General features: G+C 55.6%; 7 protein-coding genes across 7 annotated transcripts; 1 reads left to right on the top strand and 6 right to left on the bottom strand.

Moving 5' to 3' along the window:
• Positions 1-377: 377 nt before the first annotated feature.
• Positions 378-2,056, bottom strand: PG985_003830 (uncharacterized protein; the record flags this gene model as incomplete). The annotated part of the gene is made up of 2 exons (XM_066823599.1): positions 378-1,139; positions 1,214-2,056. 2 exons carry the CDS (start codon positions 2,054-2,056, stop codon positions 378-380), a joined length of 1,605 nt encoding a protein of 534 aa, XP_066686759.1.
• A 4,137-nt stretch (positions 2,057-6,193) lies between these two features.
• PG985_003829 (uncharacterized protein) lies at positions 6,194-7,630 on the top strand (the record flags this gene model as incomplete). Its single annotated transcript, XM_066823598.1, has 3 exons — positions 6,194-6,383; positions 6,606-7,124; positions 7,203-7,630. The coding sequence occupies 3 exons, from the start codon at positions 6,194-6,196 to the stop codon at positions 7,628-7,630; spliced, it is 1,137 nt and encodes a 378-aa protein (XP_066686758.1).
• Positions 7,631-8,146: 516 nt separating this feature from the next.
• On the bottom strand, positions 8,147-10,131 carry PG985_003828 (cytochrome P450; the record flags this gene model as incomplete). Its single annotated transcript, XM_066823597.1, has 4 exons — positions 8,147-8,818; positions 8,893-9,534; positions 9,594-9,863; positions 9,931-10,131. 4 exons carry the CDS (start codon positions 10,129-10,131, stop codon positions 8,147-8,149), a joined length of 1,785 nt encoding a protein of 594 aa, XP_066686757.1.
• Positions 10,132-11,759: 1,628 nt separating this feature from the next.
• On the bottom strand, positions 11,760-13,040 carry PG985_003827 (capsule polysaccharide biosynthesis protein; the record flags this gene model as incomplete). The annotated part of the gene is made up of 1 exon (XM_066823596.1): positions 11,760-13,040. The coding sequence occupies one exon, from the start codon at positions 13,038-13,040 to the stop codon at positions 11,760-11,762; it is 1,281 nt and encodes a 426-aa protein (XP_066686756.1).
• Positions 13,041-13,823: 783 nt separating this feature from the next.
• On the bottom strand, positions 13,824-14,654 carry PG985_003826 (uncharacterized protein; the record flags this gene model as incomplete). The annotated part of the gene is made up of 1 exon (XM_066823595.1): positions 13,824-14,654. The coding sequence occupies one exon, from the start codon at positions 14,652-14,654 to the stop codon at positions 13,824-13,826; it is 831 nt and encodes a 276-aa protein (XP_066686755.1).
• An 823-nt stretch (positions 14,655-15,477) lies between these two features.
• Positions 15,478-16,419, bottom strand: PG985_003825 (uncharacterized protein; the record flags this gene model as incomplete). The annotated part of the gene is made up of 1 exon (XM_066823594.1): positions 15,478-16,419. One exon carries the CDS (start codon positions 16,417-16,419, stop codon positions 15,478-15,480), a length of 942 nt encoding a protein of 313 aa, XP_066686754.1.
• A 995-nt stretch (positions 16,420-17,414) lies between these two features.
• On the bottom strand, positions 17,415-18,626 carry PG985_003824 (uncharacterized protein; the record flags this gene model as incomplete). Its single annotated transcript, XM_066823593.1, has 1 exon — positions 17,415-18,626. One exon carries the CDS (start codon positions 18,624-18,626, stop codon positions 17,415-17,417), a length of 1,212 nt encoding a protein of 403 aa, XP_066686753.1.
• Positions 18,627-22,642: the final 4,016 nt, after the last annotated feature.

Below are 22,642 nucleotides of genomic sequence, written 5' to 3'. Positions count from 1 at the left end.
CCAGCGGGGAGGGCTCCTAAACCACCCCTGATACAAAGAGATCGGCGGACGTGGGTCACACGAGTTTCGCGACGCCGGGGGAAAGTTTATTACGATCGGTCTGATCAATCGCACAACAGATGGACGCGGAGATCTCCAGGCAAAAAATATGAAATGTGGCTCGTGAATTTGGTGTTTCATATGTACAGAGATTGATATAATATCGTATACAGCATACAAGCTTGCACGTCTCCCTTCTAGTTACACAGGACCTTGATCTCATGTACAAATGCGACGGGGAACTGTGAACTACTGCATGTAATATCCAGGTTTATGTTATATTACTGAAAGCTAATCGAAGACTAACTACCCCCACAGACAGCATAGTATCACGGTTCTTATTCACCAATCTTGAAGCCACCAGGGAGCAGCTTCTGGAAGACCCGCTCCGGATCGTACTTGCGCGAGACATCCCGCAGACGCTTCTCGTTGTCCGCGCCGTAGCCCTGGTAGATCTCCTGGAAGCCGGCGGCGTCGCCCATGTAGTTGAACGCGTCGAAGAGCCCGGCGGCCTTGGTGGCGGCGTTGATGGCGTCGGTGGTCTTCTCGGCCCAGGCGAAGACGGCCTCGTCGTACTCGCTGCCGATCCACTCGACGACCTCGGCCCAGGCGAGGTAGGCGCCCTTGGCCGCCGTGTCGACGCCGAGCGGGTTGCCGCCCGGGTTCGACTTGGCGCTGCCCGCGGTCCAGAGCGACGTGATGGGCTGCCAGTCGATGCTGACGAGGCTCAGGTTAGCGGCCGGCACGGCGGCGTACAGCTCGGGCAGGGCGGCGAAGAAGGCGTCGTTGGTGATCTTGATGCCCTTGAGCAGGGAGGCCTGGTCCTTGCCGACGGTGGTGCCGGCGATGAAGAGGTCGTTGATGTGGTCGACGACGAGGCCGCCGTTCTCGATGGCGAAGGCGGACAGGGTCTTGAAGTCGCACGTGTTGGACACGGAGGGGATGGCGAGGAACTTCTCGAAGCAAGCGGGGTTGGCGACGGTGTCGCTGTCGTAGAAGAGAATGACGGCGGCCACGGTGGTGTTGGGCGAGGCAGCGACGGTCATGGGCACGATGTGGGACTTGGCGTCAGTGTTAGTGGCGGCGAAGTCGGCAATGGCCTGCGTTTCGTAGGTTAGTTTAAACGCTCTTCTTCTCTTTCGGTTTCTGGTGTTACGGTATTAGGTCTACTCACCTCGAAGAACTCGTCCAGATGCTCGCCCGAGACGGTGTAAGTACCGGCCCAGACCTTGCTGGAGGCAAAGGTGCGCAGCTTGAACTGCGTCACGATGCCAAAGTTGCTGCTGCCGCCCTTGAGGGCCCAGAAGAGGTCGGGGTTCTCGTCGGCGGTGGCCTTGGCGACGGACCCGTCGGCGAGAACGATCTCGTACTCGACGACGTTGTCGGCGGCCCAGCCGTGCTGGTTGCCGTGGAAGTTGACGCCGCCGGCCAGCAGGAGGCCGGGCACGCCGACGGGCGAGAGGCGGCCGCCGGCGACGGCCAGGCCGTGCGGCTCCAGGAAGCTGTAGACGTCGCCCCAGCGGTAGGCGGGGCCGACGCTCAGCACGCTCTTGTCGCCGTTGAGCTCCAGCGTGGTCAGGTTGGACATGACCATCAGGACGCCGTCGTCGATGTTGTTGGCGCCGGGGATGCCCATGTGGCCGCCGCCGCGCACGGCGAAGGGGCTCTGGGTCTTCTGGCCGGCGCGCACGCCGCACGACACGTCCATGGGGTTGGCCGGGCGGAAGACGCAGGCCGGCTTCTTGAGCTCCGTGTTGGACCAGAAGTTCTGGTTCTCGAACTCGTACACGTCGCTGCCGGGGAAGAAGGTCTTGTCCGGCAGGGTGGCCTTGAGCGCCTCGCAGCCGCTGGCCTGGCTCAGCGCGTTGACCATGGGCGCCGGGCAGGCGGCCTTGTGGCAGGCGGCCGGGGCAGGCTGGGCTGCTGGGGGCGGCGGTGGCGCAGCGGCGGCTTGGGCGGAGGCGCCGCTCAGAGCCAGTGCCGTGAGGACGGATGGCATAAGGTTGGAGCCGAACATCTCGAAGGAGGGGGTATGCAAAGCTACCGGAGTGTGTAAAAGAGTGACAGGCACAGACGAGGGACGCCTAAATGCACGATATAGGTAAAGAACGAATACTCAACCAAGAAACTGGTTGTTTTAGGACACCGGTAGTTCAAGACGGGATGGCACGTGGAAACCAAAGCGAAAGAAGAACCAAACCCTTATAAGAGACGCTTGATACCGACAGTCGCAATATTGACTGCAAGCGTACGGAGTATCGAGGCCCTGCACTGGGTCCATTACCACGACACCTCTCCCACTAAGGGCTAGTGTGCTTCCGCAAGTGGCTGCTGGAAATGAACGGATGGGGCTTGGCGGTCATGAATCCCGACTTAAGCAAATATCCGCCCATCGATGGATCTGCCTGCCGTCCCGTCCGCACCAGTCCGATCAAGGCGTGCACCTACCAGCAAAGCAAAGCCCGTCGCATTGCACTCATCTGACTGCCCGAGATTGTGTCAAGGCCAGGACATCAGACGTGTTTTACCAGACCATGAAGTATACGAGAGGTAATATAGCATAGCGTGAATGAAAGCAATTGGCATCCGTCAGTGTGTGTTAGTAGCGTTGAGGAATACCGCTTTTGGGCTTCTTGCTCCGGCTCGAAGGCATCGTGTCATTGGACCGAGGTAAGTCAGTTCACCAAGAGCGTGACTGGGTGGCGCTCGGAATCACCCATTCCCAGTCGCATCATGCCGTTCTCCGGTCGCAACACGTTCTCGGTAGGGAGTTACCAGCTCAGGGCACGATATTGCGGAATGGAATCAGGTAGGGCGATGGCAGCGATTAATAATGTGCTTCGTTGGGCAGCCTAATATCCGCCTTTCCTACCCTCCAGAGTTCAGCGCGTCCAAACTCGACCAGCTGCAGATTTTCTGCATCTTGGGCAATGACCAAGTACTGTAGGAGACGAACGCATGAGTCAGGTGGGTGCTGATACGACTGTCCGTACTCCTAAAAGTACGATCTTAGTGGACCTGGCGGCGATGTAACCTAAAAGGGGCACTTTTTTGGCGTTTTTTAGACAACCCGATGGGGATACCTGACTCGCCCAGCGCACCTTTTAGCAGCGTCGGGGCTGTAGGGCGACAATTCCCCGACCCCCCTCCTCCTGGCTAGCACGAGCCTAGCCCGTTTCCATCGCGCAGATTGAGATTGAGTTGTAGGAGAGACATGGAGTAGAAACAGATTCTCCATTGCCGGACACGGCACACGGCTATCAAGAAAATCAGTTGCCAGCAACCAACTGGTGCAGGGTGTTCACGTTTCACCCAAGACTGGCGTTCACCGACTGCTGTTTCTGAATGCGGGTAAGCCTCGGGCAGGGCAATGCAAGCGAGGGCGCCAATGTTGCTTTTCTCAAACACGACTTGCTGTGCCGTATGCAGTATTGTTGTATTGCTGTGCCGTATCCGAGCATACGACGTAGTATCATGCGTGCACTTGGCATCCGCGATTGCCGACCGTGCAGGCGACAGCGGCAGACCGACATTAGCATTGTCTGGCGATTGATTTCGGCCATGCGCCGATCGACTCCCGTACACACCTAGAATGTGCCTGGCAACCATATTGCAAAAAGACCGGGAAGGAGCTCGGGAGACTGCCTGAGAAAACATGGCAGTTCGGGACATGTCGCCTCCGTTTCGGCAAGATCAGATTGGAGCAGGATTGGAGCAAGCGGCGGGGCAGCAAGGGGCCCGAGGGTGGGAAATAAGCCGACTTGCCAGGAACATGGGGAAAGAGTCAACCTCAGGTTTGGTGAACGGCACCCAAACCCTGATGTTGTGCTGCCGTGCGTGACTCGGATCCCTTGATTGTAGACATGGAATCGCGGTCTTTTCGAGTCTCGACTTCCAGAAAATCCCCATTCTACCACACAACCTTTATCTGCAGGGTCGTCCGGAAGAAGGATAGCCACGTGGAGAGCATGGTCTGGCTTGGGCCATTTTCTCCCTCTTCTTCCATCATTCAACCCTGGCAATCTTAGTCGCCCGGCCAGAGAGCAACTCAAACTGGAATATCTGGTGATTTCACACCCGGCGAAACGACCCTGCAATTCCGGATGGGATTGAGCAGTCCTACTCTGTAGGTAGCTTTGACTACATGCACCCTTGTCTTCTGGGTTCGGCTCGCCTGCAAACTTGGCCGCAACCTGTACGGGGCCTTCCAGGGGGGTGAGGAAACGATGGCATAATTGAAAGGATAACTTGTGACCTGCACAGAGAGAACATCGACCATACCACTAAAGCGCCCGACCTTGACGGGTTGGAGTGGCGGGCAAACCATATCTTATGGTTCTGATCGCCAAAGTCTGCCGAAGCATCCGAGGAGTTTAAAGCGCTGATCGCAAGCTTTCCACATAATATGTCCGCCAAAGACCAAAGCAGTAAGTACATACGGTGTTGATCAGTGTGCCCAAGCTTTCGCCAAGGCTGATGCTCGACTTTGGGCCATCGGCGTTTCTTCGACTGTGTAAGGCCGAATCACATCCTGCGGGATGTCGGCAGTCGGACGCTTAAAGTTATCACACCCGTACCGTTAGTTCCAGCGATCTATCTTTCCCGCCAGCACAACCGGACGAAAACAGGATATGCATAAACCTGTTAGCTGCACCACCCACAGGAGTTAGGACGGAACACTACTACTAGCTTACTGTACCATTTCACGTCGTCTGAAAACCGGCACTTCTTGGCACAGGCACGACCGTACAAATGGTAAGTTTCACCTGATCTCTCCATCGACATCTTGCAGTGTTGTTCTTCGGGGATTGGGGATCAAGCCTAGCCCCATCTGTGCTGTGTCCTGCAGGCACCCCAAGAGGCCTGAATCAATGTGATACTTGATTCGTCCCAATCACTCTGGTTCTGGCTCTTGTCGCCCTAAACAGGAACTGGTGGCCGACGTGACTATCCACATATCTCGTCGCTTTTAGCACATTTCCGAGATTTGCACCTCTGTATAGCGGACGGACGAACAGCCTCGGCAAACATGCAGGGGTCCCAAAGTGAGACAAGTCATCTGCCCCAAACATCGGACGGCGTTCTTTCTTCTTCTGTCAACTGTCTACTACTTGCTTCTTCTCTCCACCGTTCCCAAGCCTTCGGTGCAGGAGGGATGGACCATGCAGGAGAGACTCGTCTGCCTTGATAATTGCCTGCCGCGACGTCGACGTCGATTACACATCGCTTATCTCTCACACGCAGTGCCGAGCTATTGATTCGCAAATGAACCTTCAGCGTCGCATTCTTGGAGATATTTGCAATGTTGCAACTCAGTCCTACGACCGTAATCCCCCGGGTGGGGTATTCGGTTGCCCCCCGAGCCAAGAGTATAACCTGATCCAGCCGCTTGCATAAAGTCGGTAGGCAGCCCTTCCTGGTCCTTCTTTCTATATATACATCTCCACACATCCTGCCCCACAGGATTTCTTCATGCAAACGCACCGCCGCCTGCGCCTGCTTACCGCATCCAATACCAAGCCGCATTATCGGGGGAGGGATTGGGGGCGAGATGTCACTGCTCGAGTGTCATCCAGCTGAGAGATCCTCTCCCAGCGCTACTGTGTCATGTTACGACTGTAACAGCCGGCCATACGGCATTGTTTCTTGGTAATGGCACATGCCGCCACTTGACGTTCGTACCGGATTACTCAGAAATCTGTCACTTGTACGCCCCCATGGACCAAGAACTGCCAGTACCACGCCGCCGGAGCAAAGTACTCTGGCGGGCACCCCTGTATGCACAATACTTGGTATCGCATCTCGCTTACAGCCTCCGAAGAAGAGGGACTCGCTTCCCCGCCGCTGATGATATAATGCACTGATCAGCCTCGGGGTAGAACTCCTGAGCGGACCCACGACTCCTCGTGGAACTACAGACTCCTTGCTGTTCACACGGCTCGAAAGAAGAAACAAAGGAGAACGTGGGCTATGCTACTCGACAAGCCCAGGTCTAATCTAATCCATTGACAGAGAGTCTGACCCTCTATCCCACCGACGACAGACGGCCCTCCTCGACCACTCGAGGCTGAGAAAGGGAGACCGGAGTGATATTGAGTATCTCTCGCTTTTGCTGGTCCCTACGATCCGACGACATCGACGACCATTGCCAACCATGTCCATGTACCAAGGCGTCTTGTATGCGGCTGCGCCGCCGCCGGGCGTAACGCCCAACCCGGACGAGCCACACGAGGCAACCACGCTCGTCGTCGTGACGGGAATCTTCTTGCCGCTGGCGGTGATCGCTATGGCGGTTCGTCTGTACACCAGAGTTGCCATCGTCAGGAAAGTGGCGTTGGATGATTGTAAGTAGTAGGAGAAGGCCCGGGTTCACTTACAGAGAACAGGTTACTGACACAAACAATCTTCTCTTCAGATCTCATGCTTGCCGCTACCCTTCTAAGTATACCCATGTGTATCTTGGTTCTGCAAAGTAAGTCGCCACCAAACCGAGGGGTTCTCCCGACTACGACTCGGGCTTCACGACAGAGACAAAGAGGGAAAGCTAACCGAACTGTGGCAATCAGTGCTGAACTGGGGACTGGGCAAGCACCTGTGGAACGTGCCGGTGAGCGACCTGTACCCGCGCTGGATGCTCAACAACGTCATCGCGGCCATTCTGTTCTGCCTGGCGACGGGGCTGGCCAAGGGCTCGATCCTGCTCTTCTACCTGCGCATCTTCCCGAGCAAGCCGATGCGCCTGGCCATCTGGGGCGTCTTCGCCTTTACGATCGGCTACTCGGCGGCCTCGGCTCTCGTCAACGTCTTCAGCTGCAAGCCGATCCAGGGCTCCTGGCGGCTCGAGGAGTCGGCCACGGCCGTCTGCATCAACCGGCCCGCCTTCTACTTCGCCCAGGCCGCCTTCGGCATCGCCACCGACATCGCCACCGTCATCCTGCCGCTGCCCATGCTGCGGTCGCTCCACCTGCCCCTCAAGCAGAAGGTCGGTGTTAGTCTCGTGCTCACCATGGGCGCCTTTGTCTGCGTCGTCAGCATCATCCGGCTGCAGTCCCTCTACACCCTGCTGTCGGACGCCGACTTGACTGGTACGTTGCACCTCGATGGGAAGAAAAAGATAAGCATTGGCTATCAGGAAACAAAGCTAACTCGATACCCTCTCCTAGTCAACACCGTCAACGCCCTGATGTGGGTCATCCTAGAACTCAACCTCTCCATCGTGGGCGGGTCCATCCCGGCCCTCAAGCCCTTCGCGCAGCGGCACTGCCCGATCCTGCTGGGCAGCACGCGCGCCGCCAGCCGCGCCAACGGACTCTCGAACCCCTACTACATGCACGGCAGCAAGTCGGGCACGGGCACGGGCAAGAAGACGACGTCGACCAATCGCACGCACGACAGCGGCTACTACCCGACCCGCGACCACTTCCGCAGCCGCGTCAGCACGGGGGACGTCGATGCGACGGGCTCCGAGGAGTGCATCGTCATGCAGGACCACATCACCAAGACGGTGCAGTACGGGTACGCGAGCGAGCCGGTGCCTCGGGAGGGGGAGGTGGATGTGGATGTGGAGGCGGCCAGGGGACTGAAGAGATGAGGCAACGGAAAAAAAAAAAGAAATAAGAAACAAAATCGTTATGAGATGGTGTTCGATTCAGTTTGCTGGACAACGGTTCGCGGGCGGTGGGGTTCAGCGCCGGAGTTTTAAAGATGTCAGTTTGTTTGGCTCACGCCTGGAATGGTTTCCGGCCGTGTTTGGTGCCTATTCGCTTCGCATGCTCTAGCACGTTTTCTTTTGTCTAATTACCTTCTGTGTGCTAATTTACAGTACCCCTTTTTGACTTCTCACAATCTCATGTATTCGTCTCGCGACCAAAGTGTCTGCTTCAAGTGGCCAAGGAGCCAGCCTTTCGGCAACAAATTCTCGTTGTATAGACAGCATGGAGGATACGGAACAGGGAAAGCCAGTCAATTCAAGTCCTTGTCCTACGAACTCACTGTCATTGTAACTCAGATTTCCTTTATCCATACCAACTCATACCCACCAAAACCCCACGCTTATACCAATGACGATGCTCCCACGCTCATAGTGTCCGTCCCAAGCCTTGTCCCATCAGACCCCCCCAATCCTCTCCACACAAACCTCCAACCCATGCCCATGCAAGAGCAACGACGGGCTGTGAAGCGTCGGCTCCGTCACGACCCGCACGAAGCGGTACTGCCGCACGATCTCGACGAGCACGACCTTCATCTCGAGGTAGGCCAGGTTCTTGCCGATGCACATGCGCGGGCCGTTGCTGAAGCACGGGAACGCGTAGGGCGACTTCTGCGCCGCCGTCAGGGGGCGTAGCCACCGCTCGGGCTTCACTTCGTGGGCGTCGGCGCCCCAGATCCGCGGGTTCCGCAGCGGCATGGCGAAGGCGGCGTCGATCTCGGTGCCCTTGGGAAGGGGGACGCCGTCGAGGACGACGGGTTGGCGGGCTTGGCGGTGGATGGTCGTGGCTGGTCGGGGGTTAGTAGGTGGTATGATGTAGCAAAGAGGGGATGGCGAAAAGTGGCGAGGGGGCTTACCAGGGCAGTAGACGCGTAGCATCTCTTTTACGAAACCGTTCAGGTATGGAAGGGTGTCGATGTCGGGGTAGGTTGGATTGGGTACCCGGCTCAAGAAGTCGAGAATCTCTGCCTGGAGCTTATCCTGGATGTCGTGGTTTTTGGCCAAAACATAGGAGCTCCACGCGATCATGTTGGCCGTAGTGTCTACACCTCCAGCCATGAGCTGTAGGATCTGGGATCGAGAAAACAAGAGTCAGTATCCCCCAAAAGGTTCTTTCAGGTGTAAATCCAAAACACACAACTTACGTGTCCCAGGAAGTGGTTCTCCTTAAGCCCCTCAGCCGGCCCGCCCGGCAAGGTTTCTTCCACCAGAAACGTCAACATGTCGCGCGAGTTCTGCTTCTCGTAGCGCCCAGCATGCGCATCTCGCCTCACCTCTTCCTGGCGTTTGCGGATAAGGGACAAGAGGGTATCATGGATCCATTTCGTGCCCCGCAGGTACCGCCGATTCGCTTCGAGCGGCAGCCAGCGGACGGGGAAGTAGGCGTTCACGAAGAGCAGGAAATTGCCAAAGTTGGACTGGCCAAATAGTGACATGTACGCCTCGTGGAACGTGTACTCCTCTTTGGCTGGTGGCGGCGACGGCGGGTGGGCGCTGGAAGGAAGAGAAGCCGGGGGGTTCTCTGACTTGCCCTGCCGGTAGGCCTCGGCGGCGCTGCCGAGGTGGTTCATGTCAAAGCCGAGGGTGATGCGTCCCATGATGTCGAGGGTGAACTTGGAAAAGGTGTCCGTCGACGGGATGACGCCCGTCTTCCCGTCGGGACCGGCCGCGATGGCACTGTCGAATAGGCGGCCGACCTCTCGCGCCTTTTCCCACACCACAGGTTCCAGCTTCTTCACGCTGGGGGCGGAGAGGACTCCCGAGAGCATCTTTCGATGCGTCCGGTGCTAGTTTTTCTGGTCAGATTATTTGTTCATACGCAAAACTGTGGGGAAGCGGTCCAAACCTCGTCGCCTTCCATCACGATGATTCCATCCCCTACAATCTCGCGGGTAACCCCGCGCCACCAGCCCGGCTTGACCATGGCGTAGCAGTTGGTCTGCACGAGGTTCTTATATGAGTCCAGGCTGTTGACTACCAACACCTCCCTGTTGAAGAAACCTAGGTACCTGATAACCGGTGCATCAGGCCATTGCTTCATCCACTGGATGTAGAGATCATTCGGCGACTCTGAGCGGAGAAAGTTGATGCTTTGGCCAAACAGAAAGTGGTTGTCCTGGTCAGGCCCATTAGTCACTTGCCGGTATGCACTGTTCAAGGCCGTGTATACCGAGGTAACTTACCTTGGGGCCTGGCAGGTGTCGGAACGGAGAAAAGTACCTGTGAAACAGGAAAACGCGGTAGAACTTCAGCAGCAAGTATTGCCCAAGAAACAAAATAGCAGCGAATTGGAATAGCCGAGGGTTATTGGATTTTGTACCGGACAGGTTGTCGGCCAACTGCACCTCGCCCAGAGAGAGCGCCGCGCATGAGAGAATGTCCATGGCGGCGTGGCGGCTTGCGTTGTTTGAAGAAGGGAGCTAAGATGTAAAATATCAAACAAAAGGGGCTCTTTCTCGAGTGGGAAGTTTCTCGTGTTGTATGAATCGTTTATCCTGTTATTCTGTCAAATACAGAGAAGAGTCAAGACGTTTGATGCGGTCACCAGTCTTGTGCGGCGCATCGTTTTGCCAAGACGTGACAAGAGCCACAAGGCCCCCCTGTTCCAATCCAGTTGTCCGGATAAGCGTTCGCGCGCTTGGCACTAAAAAGCAACTACTGGCCTTGTATGGAACCCCGTCACGCAAGGAAGAGTTGTGGCAAGCCATGCCGTCATCCCTTGCGCAGGGTCGCTTACTCCAACAGATCTGGCAATGTCATACACTTACATGATGCCATCCCGCCCAAGGGTTCTAAGGACTTATTGCATCGAATCAGAATCGCCAGTAGGATATAAAGCAGCATTAATCAGCATATGGCCGTATTATAGATCAGCTCAGTAAGCGGCAGAAAGTAAAAGCATTCTGCTGACCATCATTGACGGTTCGTGGAGCCCTTGGTCCTTGTTGAGAAAAGAGTGAGGGGTTCACTCGTGGGATCGGCGTAGCCTGCACGTCGTAGCAATCGGCACATTTCGCACCCCTGTCTATCTCCGAAGCGGGCAAACAAACGACAATAGCGAGGGGACCAAACCCGGTTTTCTGGGATCATACGGGTGAGAACTTTGATTTGCTTGGCCAAAAATGAGCAGCCACTTATGAACAGGTTATGCATTAGAGCAATGCACTGTAACGGTAGATGCCTCCCCGGCTAAATCCCAATTCGCTGATATTTCTGAGCCGACCCCAAACTCATGCACAACAGCAGGTGATATCTCATACCCCTTACAGCCGTTATCCTTCACTTTGCGGTCATCTGAGAAGCGGCCGCTCAGATAATGGTCTGATCAATGGCCTGAAAGCCACGTTCGGCATAAGCAGCGGGACGTAGGTCGCCCTGGAGCAGTAGGCTGCCGCGCCGAGAACCGTACAGTGTTGGGGAACGCCGTCAGTCGTACGATTCGAAGCTATAATTATCAAGACAGCAAACAGAAGAGCCACTGGAAGAACCCCCATCAAACGCCATCTTTCTCGGAAACCAATTCTTCCTTGTTGGTCATGTTGGCTTACCTGATGGAGGCATTCCCATCGTCTGGGCCTGGAAGCAGAGTCTGTCACGGTATGCCACATTAGTTGATGTGACGGAACCGCAGTAACAAGGCCGATACTACTAAGAACCCCTTGCGTGTCAATTCTACCTGTGATGCAGCAATATTTCCCCAGCACGATGTGATTGGGGAACAAAGAATGCCTGCTTCAGTTGTTTCTGCCGGCGATCCTTGGGCCAGCGAGCATGGGCATTGAATGAGAAAAAGAAGAAGAAATCAAAAAGATTACCTGCTTCAGTATGTAAGTTAAGACTGGAAACAATTAGTTGCATTCTGAGGAGATTTGGAAGGTGCGATAGACCCCAATCCCGGCGTCGAGAACGAGCAGATAAACGATCATGTCATTTTCAAGGTGTATAGACTGGCCTCCTGCCCTGACCCCTGTATTTTGACAACCGACCCAGTGACAAGACCAAGCTTCCTTCATCATTCCTCCAGTAAGCCCTTATGAATGATCTCATCCTGCTCCGCCGGGAGACTTCTACTCTCCAAACACCGACCCCGAAACCGCGTCTGCTCGCACGCCAAACTAGCCCACCGCAGATACGCCGCCCACGTCCCCTCCTTGACGTCGGCCCCAGCGTTCTCAGGCATGCCCCAAAGCATGGCCAGCGGCACGGGCGCGCCGGGCTGCCAGTACCCCTGGCTGAACTTGGCCATGCTGCAGTTGGCCAGGATATACCCCACCCAGTCCGCGACCGATTTTTGTTTCGGGTCAGTTCCGACAGTCTCGGGCCGGAACGGCAACGACAGCAGCGGGAACAGCTCGTCCATACGCCGCATCTCGTGCGACTTCCACAGCTCATCGATACTGTCCAGCATGTGCACCCGCTCGCGATAATACCGGGGCCCATCCCAGCCGTCCCGCGGATCCACGAGGAGCCGGACGCGCTCGTAGGCTATGTTCAGGGCCAGGTAGTCCGTCATGGTCCCCAAATCCAAAATTCCGGGGTCGCCGCCCATGTCGAGCACTCGGGGCTTATTCGTCTCGTCGAGCGCCTCCTGCCGCTCGGGGCCCATGACCAGGCCCAGCGGCGCCACAAGGGGGTGCTCCCGCAGGCCGGCGCAGGAGGTGCGACCCTCCCACATGGCCAGCCAGACGCGCATCCAGCGCTCGATGAACGGGTTGCCCTTGCGGGCGCCAAGGAAGCCCGTCAGGCACTGTCCGGCGTACTTGCGGCTCTGGAAGAGCGTGACGGCCATCTCGAACGGGCATTCGGGGTCCGCGAGCTGCCGCCAGAAGATGTCGTCGAGGCGGCGGAACAGCATCGCCCCGACGTCGAGCCAGACGCCGCCGTGGAGGTACAGCAGCGGCAGCCGGACCATGTCGCTCGCGTGCTGGCCCCGGGTCGGGCCCGTCATGGTGCCGGCGTTGAAGCAGGCGGGCAGGTAGGCCGGGTCGACGAAGCGGTGGGCGTGCGTCGGCGAGGGGGCGGAAGAGGAGGAGCTACCGGGCCCTGTCGTTGTGGTGGTGGCCATGTCGAGCACGCGGACGTCCCACGAGGGGCCCTGCCGCCGGATCCAGCCGAGGACGTTGCGCTGCGTCCAGGGCTTCATGGCGTCGAAGCCGCCGTCCCAGAAGGCCCAGACGTTGCGCTCGTGCGTCACGGGGGGCGGGTTCTTGAGGTAGTGGATCAGCTCGGCGTCCGTTCGGCTGTCCTGCTCGTGGGCAGGAAGCTGCACGATGCCCGGGGTCACTACTTTCATATTGAGCATAGTGATATTTTCTCTTTGGCTTTCGGCGCTGGTGGGGAGGTGACCGTTGGCTCAGAGGAAGAAATAACCCAGGACCAAAAAATTGTCCGTAGGTGGTGAAGAGGGAGAGAAATAATCAAAAGCAAGTGTAACATATGTATGCAGGTGTCAATAAAGCGTTCCTGTCAGCGTCGGATTGGCCAATCGGAGTTCGGGTTAATGCAAGGCGAACTGAGTAAGATTCAAGATTGAGTATTACATGCCAGTCAGGGGAAGCACAAGGGTTGATTGGACGATTAATACGAGCTTAGTCGAAAACCCATGCTCGCTGACTCCTTCATGCATCGTGAGCCACAGCGTAGTATACGAAGGTTGCATCCATGGGCCTCCCTTACATATACCAAGGCCCGGGCCGAGTCGCTGATTGGACGAGGGAAAGGTTGGTGGGCGCGGCGGTCGGGATGGCTGTGCCTGGCTAGAAATGTCGTAATGCATCTCGGGACTCTGTCCGGCCCCTTCAAATTCACAGTCGTGGCTGTCTATTCGTGCAAGTAGCAAATAATTTCTTTCACTGGGGGTACGCACAAGCCGCCCCTGGGCAGATCCAGTTGGTCAAACAGGCACGCTTATCGGTGTGGTCGGTACTCAGAAACCACGGTGACTAAGAGTTGTGCGTTATATTGAGGAAAACGGATAAAATAACTTGTACAAACTAGCGTAGGTAGTTATACTCGAACACTGATCTATTGGCTTTGAAATGGTACTTACCCTTCCATCGCTTGCTATATGCTGCTCTTACGGCTGGTTTTGTGGGGGTTTTGGCTGTGTGTTGAAGTATATACCCAAGGCGTCAGGGATACGCCTCTTGGGCCCGCCCGCGGTCGCTGGGGGATAAGTGAACTTGTTGACTTCGGGGAACTCCAAGAGGGGGAACATCTCCATCAAAAAAAGATTCATATGGCTGGCGATGTGCTGCCAGGCCGGGCCGTGCCCGTCGCCGCCAATGAGGTCGCTGTAGTCTCCGCCCTGGTCCATGCAGCAGTCCGGGCCCTGGCAGGCGTACAGGAAGAAGAAGGCGTGCACCATCTCGTGCAAGAGGGTCCCGAGCACCCTCGATCGTTTCCGGATGCGCGTAGGTACCGCGAGGGGGCCCAAGTCACACGTGTCGAACGAGATCTCCATGTTCATGTTGCCCGGGCTGTCCCACGTGGTGAAGCCCAGTGTCAGCTTCCCCGGCCGGTCCGGCTGGGAGCCCGGCACAGATATCCCGTTGCGCTCGGGGTAGTAGACGGTTTGCCAGTCCCGGTTCACGAGGCCACGGAAGAAGATAACGTCCAGGTCGTTGGCAATCTGTCCGATGTCGGCGTACCAATCGATCTCGACATCCTCCATCCCTGGCGCGACATCGTTGCTTATATGTTTAGCAAGCCGGGCCATGGATCGCTGCTGGAGGACTGAGGGGTTCCTACGTGTTTCATCGAGGTGTTCTCTGAGGACGTCTCTGATCGTCTCCACCTTGTACATACCTCGCCACCATTGATCCGGCGGCGTGTCGACGGTGACCCTGAGGTGGCCCGTGTCGGGGTCGATGACGGGGATGGTGTTATTCGAGCTACTTGTTGCCATGATGTTTCAGCTTCTTCTATCCCACAGCAAGTTTATTCAGTTTGGGATATTCCACGTTGTCCCGAGGTCACTTTGGCCGTGGCTTCGTATGGTATTAATGTATACCGTCTCTAGCTCTTTGTTGCCCAGAGTTGGCTACAAGTCCCATTGTCTTCATATTTTATTTCCCTTTATGGGAACTATCACATAGTCTTTGAAAGAGTCTAAACAAGGCTATTGTAATTGCCTTGGGCAAAACGGAGACCAACGAACCAATGTGCCATGGGTGGCTGAACTCAGCATTCTCACGATGCCCGCGTGAATCATACCGAGGTTTGTTTCTACGAAACCGTGTTTCCCATTATTCCTCCATTTCGAAGCAAAAAGAATAACTACAAGAACTACTTTTTCAACTCCTTATCGCGGCATAGGGGTCATGAAAAAAAGAAGGCCATCACTGAGCAGTCTAGACATACTAATCCACGACTTAGCCACATCGTATGATACTCGATTTGAGTCAGTAGCGGCTTCCGTAAGGTTTCTTGTGCTTCCCACGAAGCATGGAATACATACCTGGAGTAATGGAATCTAGGAAGTAAAATCATGATACTATGGATATCCAACAAGCGACTGTATCTGGCAAAAAGATTGTATGTCTGCTTTGATGTCTGCTTAAAACGATATTCTATTCAAGTAGCCGAAGAATGAGGGGTAAAAGGAAAAACTTGAGACAAAGAAAGCAACCCTGAAATTTGTCGCTGCGCTGCTCGATAAAGTTTCCATAGCTCACAGTTACATCAAACGAAACCAGAGTCCAAGACGCGCCATCGGGTTGTACTTTGTCTTATTCTGCCGCCCAGGCACGGGCTTGGATCGGATCATCGGTCTTATAGAACTGCATATCCATTCGCGTATCTTCATCAATCGTATCATCTATCGACAGCGCGTCGGCGAGCAGTTCCGGGTCCTCTCGGCCCTCGACCCGCACCGGGAAAAACCACTGCCTGCCCAGGACGTACTCGAGCCGATCGCGAAACTTGACCAAGACCCGATTTACGCGCGTGGCAATGGCCGTCCAGGCGTCGCTGTGCATATTATCATCAACGAGTAGCTTCCACTCGCCGCCTTCTCTGGTGTTGCACACGGCGCGGCAGTGGCACCCGTAGACGTCGAGGAAGGCGTGCACCAGCTCGTGGCATATAATCCCCAGTACCCTGGACCGCTTCTGCAGACGCGTCTCGACTCCTGCGACGCCCGACTCTTGCGTATCGAAGTAGATGTCCACCTGCCCGCCGTCCTGGCTGTAGCGGGTCACACCAAAATGCAAATTTCCACGAGAATTAACGTCCAGGCCGTTCGGCCGGGCATGAAGTCGCACTCGGCCGGACCGCTTGAGAAGGCCTCGAAAAAATAGCGCGTCCAAGTGCTCGTAAACTCGGTTGATGTCAGCGTCCCAGTCGATTGTGGCATGGGCGTTTTGAGGTGTGGCATCTTCCGCAAGCATATCACTCATGGCCGCGCGGGCTTGTTCTTGGCTTGTTGATAGCCTCGGTAGCGAGTGTGTATCAGGCTGTTCTATAGCGTCCACCCTTGCGGTAGCCGATTGAGAGGTTGACACCAGAGACGGTAGACTCAGTAGCATCGTCTCCAGATAGCGAGCATGGACCTCTTGGATTCTCGACACTGTGTGACTGTTGCCGTACCAGTCCTCCGGGCGCGAAGTCTCTGTGATCTCACGATGCGGGGAATCGTGGCGAGTACTATCGCCCTGAGGACGTGAACTCATGTTCATGATAATACTAATATTGGTCTCTTTGGTGACTCGAGCTTCTCCCTGGGCCGCTAGCTATAGCTGAACAGGTATGTGTGTATGTCTACGTCTCTATATGATGCTGTTTTGTCTGATATACTTGACAAAACATCCCAACCAGTAGTCCCTTACGGTGGTATTTATCATCCCAAATTTCTTTGTTACCTCAGCTACAGCAATTATGAACCTCCTGACCGCAGTGTTCGTTTGTTGGTCTACAACCGATAATCCTTGAGAGGGAGGACAACATGCCAATCGCGTCAAGCAATGTACACCCGGGGCCGCACGGTATGTACCTCGCGTTACGGATAAGGTCAAACACCGCCATGGTGACGCATTGAGCGACAGGGAAGCAGTTTGTGTCGTAGAGTTGGCTGTCGCAGTGGTCTGGACTGTACCACTGGACAGTTTATGCCGCGCAACTTTCATCGTCGTTTTTTGAGGTTGGATCCTTCTTTGGTCATGTGAGAGAATCTGCAAGCGGAAGTCCCATTCAAGTGAGTGATACATATGCGGTTGTTGGAGCGTGGGAGGTGTGACAGGTGTGATGGACGGGCATTCCAGCTCTCTGGGCTGGGCGCTGTTACGACATCGACCAACTGCCACCGATAAGAAACATATGTTTTGAGTACAATCCGGTATTCTTATTAACATCATGGTGTATTCCTCGGTCTGTGGCATCGCTGCGTTTTGAGCAGCATGATTGGGGCTACTCAGACGCATCTAAGACATTCAGGGGCCGAACGCCCATCAGCATCAAAGCATCGTCAAGAGGGCCAGGGGTAATGCTTTGAGCAAATGGAAATAATTAAATCATGTATAGTAAGAGAGACATCGAAGGCGTCATTCTGTAAACATTACAAGAGTTGTATAGCGGGAAAAGGTTTTTGAACATCGCTTTTTGGTTTTGTTTTTGTACAAATAGGTTTTTGACACGACAACAAATGTTGTATGCGTGCATTGTTATACATTTACAAGCCCAGGTACCCCCGAGTATCCACCGCGACGAGCTTGGCCGCCTCGGTGATGGTGCCGTTGACGGGCACGACGCCGGCGCCACCGGTGGTGATGTAGAGTGTGCGGCGGTTGCCGGCGCCCTTGCCGAAGCGGGCCGAGGTGTCGCCGGCGAGGGTCATCTCGGTGGCGGAGCCGACGACGGTCTCGTAGGAGCCGTCCTGGGGACGCATGGCGATGAGGCGGTTGTCGGCGTTGGTGACGCCCCAGATGGTGCCGTCCTCGTCAATGTCGAACTCGTCGAGGAAGGCCGTGTCCTTGAGCGTGACGAGGGTCTCGACCTTTGCGCCCTCGCTCATGGTGCCGGTCTGCATGTTCATGGAGACGCGGTGCATGGTGAGGCGGTCCGAGTTGGCCCAGTAGAGGTAGTGGCCCACGATCTTGATGCCGTTGACGCCAAACGGCAGGGCGGCGTCGGCGATGGGGTCCATCTCGGGCACCTTGACGGCGACCTTGTAATCACCAGTAATGGTGTTGACGCTCCAGACGAGGCCGTTGAAGCTGTCCGAGACCAGGATGCACTTGCTGTCCTCGGGGGCGACGTTGCGGCAGGCCGGCGAGTGCAGCTTGACGACGCCGTTGAGGAAGCCGCCCTCGGGCAGGTTGGTCACCTTGCGGACCTTGGGGTTGGCCACGTCCTGGATCGAGACCTCCCAGATGGCGCTGCCGTTGGCAACGACGGCGGCCATGCCGCTGAACTTGCTCGAGACCAGGGCATAGGTGTCGGGGGCGGTCTCGGTGATGCCGAGCAGGCCCTGGGCGTCATCGAAGGTGTGGAGGAGCTTGGGCTCGGCCCCCTCGTTGGTGGACGGGTTCTTGAGGAGGTAGAGCGAAGGCTTGGGCCACATCATGGTCATCAGGATGTCGCCATTGTCGCGCACAAACAGGTTCTCGACCCAAGAGTGCTCTTCCGGGAACTGGTAGATGGTACGGGCGGGCAGAGGCAACGGGGCCTTGGCCGCCTTGTTGAGACCGGTATTCAGTGCTGGCACGGATGTTACGGGTGGCAAAGGTCCACGAGCGTCGGGCGCGGGCGGCAAAAGCCCACGTGCATCGGGCTTGGGGTTGGGGTTGCCCAGGAGGTCGATCTCTGGAGTTCCCAGACTCAGAGGCGAGGCGGAGGCGGCGCCAACGGCGCAAGCCATGAGGAGGGATGAAATGACCTGCATCTTGTGTTGTGTTCTTCTGTCTCGCAGAAGGGTAAAATTCAGTTAATGAGTGTAGGGGTGGGTGTTAGGTAACGAGCGACTGGTTGGAGGAACAGGCGCACAACAGCAAGTAGCAGACAGACACCGAGTAGACCCTTATCCTTCAGACTGATCGGGATTCTCTTGTCTCGACCTTCCCAGGGACCATATATGCAAATCAGAAAGGCCAGGGTTGGTTGTCAATTTCCATCCCATCGGAATTGTCTCTCACTCTCACTCTCCCCCTCTCCCTCTCCCCCCCTTCTGCTGTGCTGTCTCTGGCGCGGCTCCCGGAAATGAGCACGTGGAAGACCAGGAAATGCCAGCAAATGGTCCTTGAACTCCCGTTGGGTCGTCCTGTTGGTGCCGCTGGCCGACCCAGAAACAGCCCACGAGCGGGCATATTTCCCGCAGACCCGCGTCTTCAACACAGACTAGGTCAGAGTCTGTGGGTAGAATAAAGATCCTTGTGGCGTGCGGGCCGCGCGAATCACCTAACGATCTCCTCCGGGACCGATTAGCGGCTCAGGCGCACCAAACAAATGCCCCGAAGATTCCCATTTGGGCTTAGAGGCCGGACGACGTCGCAGTACGAGGCACGGTTTACGTACTAGCCCGCAGCCCGCGACCCCACCTGCAGGGGCCGGAGGCGACGGCGCCATATTAGCTGCTGGTTCCTGGGAATATTGCCCCCGTTCAATGCGCTGGGAATGCTGGGCTAATTTCTTTCTAGAAGAAACAGCGACACCCGACAACCGACCAGTAACCCGACTGGGAGACCAGGCGTCTGTCAGCGCGATCCTTAATTACGAGATTGCCCGTTCCAGGCCGGACGTGCTTCATCATCGTCCGGTGGATCTTCCCAGCGGTTGGGATGTCTGCGACATTTTCAGCTCCTCCCAAGTATAATTAGCAATCCATCCAAACGGTAACAGATCGACATGTTTCAACCCGAACTAGGTTTCAACCAAATCGCATGCTGACGAAGGTTTTCCGTGGGCGTGGTCGAGCTGGAAATGCCTCTGGCAAGAAGAAATGAGGCGGGACATTTCACACGAGCCACCCCTGCACCACGACAACCAAAGTAAAGGGACCCTTTCCGTTGCATCCCCACTGCGCAGCAACGTCAATGACGCGAAACCGTTCGTAGTCTCTTCGGCCATTTGCGGGTCCTGCTGCTGGCCTCCTTCTCCTCACGATCAAGGACTTGGCCTGTTGGTCGCATCGGAGAACGGTGCGACGCCCCGAATATGATTCCCGCTCAATCCGATTTCGCGGATCGTCCCAAGCTTGACAGTGTGCTGGGTGAGGTGCAGCCGCCAACGGTCTCTAGCAGACAGGTCCTTTTCCTGGTAGATACCGTCATGATTTAAATCTCCCCGGTTCCATTCGAGCCATCAACCTGGGACAAAATGTTGTACAGTGCAGCCGCGAGCCATTAGCTCCTTTTGTTGCCCTTGGTCATTGCCATTCTGGCGCCAGCTACGCACGTTATCCACCAGACACAACTCAAGTTTGGGTTTCTTCCGGTCTTTCGGCTGCTCTGCCGCGGCAACAGGGGGCGAAGTATAATGGGAATCCGATTGTCGCGACATACCTACCTATTCTGCCAACGCCCCAACCCATTTTTGCATTCGTCTTGGTGATTGGTGAGCCGCCAGTGCATTCGCCTCTCGCCCTTTTCCCACCAGTCGAACTCCAGGACGGGAACTCCACCCGCCTCGTAATCGGGGCATGAAACTCACCGTGGGTCCGGAAAAACCCATACCTTCACGATTGTAGGTGCTCCTTGGCTCCTCAAATATCGGGCGGGGGGCGCAGGACAGTCCATGTAGATGGCAGATGGCGCCAGACTCGTGCATGAACCTACTGAGGTCGCTGGTCACTGCTTGCAAAGGGTCTGAAGGAAGTGTGTGGTAGCTTGCATTAGGGGAACTCAGGTAACGGTGTGCTCGTAAGCGAGGAGACTAAGAATCTCGCTTACATATTCGACATTGAGATTTTCCGGTGTTCTAGCTCTGGCAGGCTCTAGTCTTTCCGGTAGTGTGCGATAGTTTGCATCCTGTCTACCGGGGTCGTTCTCCAAAAAGACCTCGACACCGTGGCCACCGGGGAGATGGGCGGGCAAGCAAGGGGTTGTTGTCTGCTGTGACTTGTACACCGGTCACGACATCCGGAATAAGTCTGCTCATCCGAGAACACTAGCCGCCTCCAAGGGTAGTGAAGTACTCTTGGTATGTCCGACCGGGAATGTGGTACGTCGACGCCTCCACACATCGGGGTGGGCTATTGGCCGCGGATATATTATGATGGTCGCCAATACTGACGTACCTTTGGGCGGCACGTGGCCGGCTGCCAACCCGAACTCTGCACAGTCCGGCATTCATGTACCGGTAGCCGAAATGCAGGTAACGTGATTGCATCTTCGACCATGTCTGTTCACCCAGACGACATCTGGTATGGCAGCGCACTCATCTTGAGATCGTGGAGCCAAGTAATATGCTTTGCCACCCCAAAACTCCTGACATAGCTCAAGCCGACATAGGCAGTGCTGTTGCTTTTTTATAGACGCCTCGAGTACCTTCCGAACATTGCAGCCCAGGAGACAGAGCAGGACGATCTGAAACCGCTTTTCAGTTCGGCGATGGATACTCAAGGTATATTCCCAACTCCTTCCCTTGGTATGTACCAAATTGGGATCCAAACAGATACTCGACCAGGAACAACGTCGGATCGCGCCCAGAACATCCATGTTTGTACAATGACCAAGGGCAGTTGTCAAAGCCAAGCTCGCCCACACTAGGCAGTATTATCAGCAATAAAATTGCGACAAGAAAGACGATGCTTTGGGCGTATACCAGCGTTACTTCTTCGGAAAGGTTGACTCTCCTTATAGACTGCCCACGGAGGTGGTTGAGGCCGAGGAGCGTCCGGAATCACACCGAAGAGTATGCCCTGTTTAAGATTCAGTCTGTTGCCGTAACCAATAGGGGATCCGTGGTGAATCTGTGCTGCGGAAAAAGGCATGCGCATATCGTCGGGTTGGTGCCATATTGTGCCACCGCATGCAATGGAGAGCCCGGGAAGTGTTGCAATGTGTCAAGGCCTCGATCCCCTGACCAAAGAGCTTCAAGAGGTTTGTAAGGCCGATATTAGTTCATGCGATTGAGATCCAATACGACAACACCGTACCCTCTTTAATGCAATCCAAGGGTTATACCAACCAGTTATATATGCAAGTCTCTGCACCTGTCGTATGTTCCATCCATCAGGTTGACGATGCTGTCCTCAGTATTTGTGTAGGAAACCCTTGAGCTTCATCCTCCCTATTTTGGCAAGCTCTTCGCAAGTCTTTTGTGTCTGCCGGGAACTCTTGGTATGGATCGATGACAAGAAAAGAAGATTACTCTTCGACCTGGCTATGGTGTTTTGCTGAAGCAGTGTTGTGAGTCCAGCGCGACCTTTCGGGAGGCTGGAGCATTGATCGGGCTCTTCGTCACTTTGGACCCAATCGTTTTGCAAAGTCTAGACCTGGTCAGTTACCCAAAGTCTAGAGATAAAGATCTGCAGTGATGATGCTGTTGCAAGGGCTGCCTCTCGTACGGTATGGCTAGACATGTGTCCCTCTTGGCTTGGGCGCCAGATGGAGAGCAACTGGGGCGTCACAGCAAGAGGTCGGGTCCTGCAAAGCTTGCGATAAAGCGAAGGGGGAAATGACCAGCTAGCGCAGCAACTGGAATCTCTTGACTCCTACATACATGCCGAAGCGCGATCATGCCGGTAGAGAAGAATGTGACCACTGACACGATTTAGGGAGAGGGCCGTCGCTGGGTATTGGGATGAAAGCAAGATGTAACATTGCAATATACTTAAGGCATGAATTGATTGAAATGCTTCGTGTTGCCTTATATTTCAATAAAATGATGTCCTGTGCCCTCACCATTCAGGTCGTGCCTTCCGCGCATAAGTAAGAGCACAAAAGCACAAGACGTGCCGGC

Source organism: Apiospora marii, assembly GCF_038362585.1.
Source record: "Apiospora marii strain CBS 49790 chromosome Unknown utg000003l_segment0_segment0, whole genome shotgun sequence".
Lineage (NCBI taxonomy): Eukaryota > Fungi > Ascomycota > Sordariomycetes > Amphisphaeriales > Apiosporaceae > Apiospora > Apiospora marii.
Note: the sequence above shows the minus strand (reverse complement) of the source record. Positions and strands in the feature narration are given on the sequence as shown.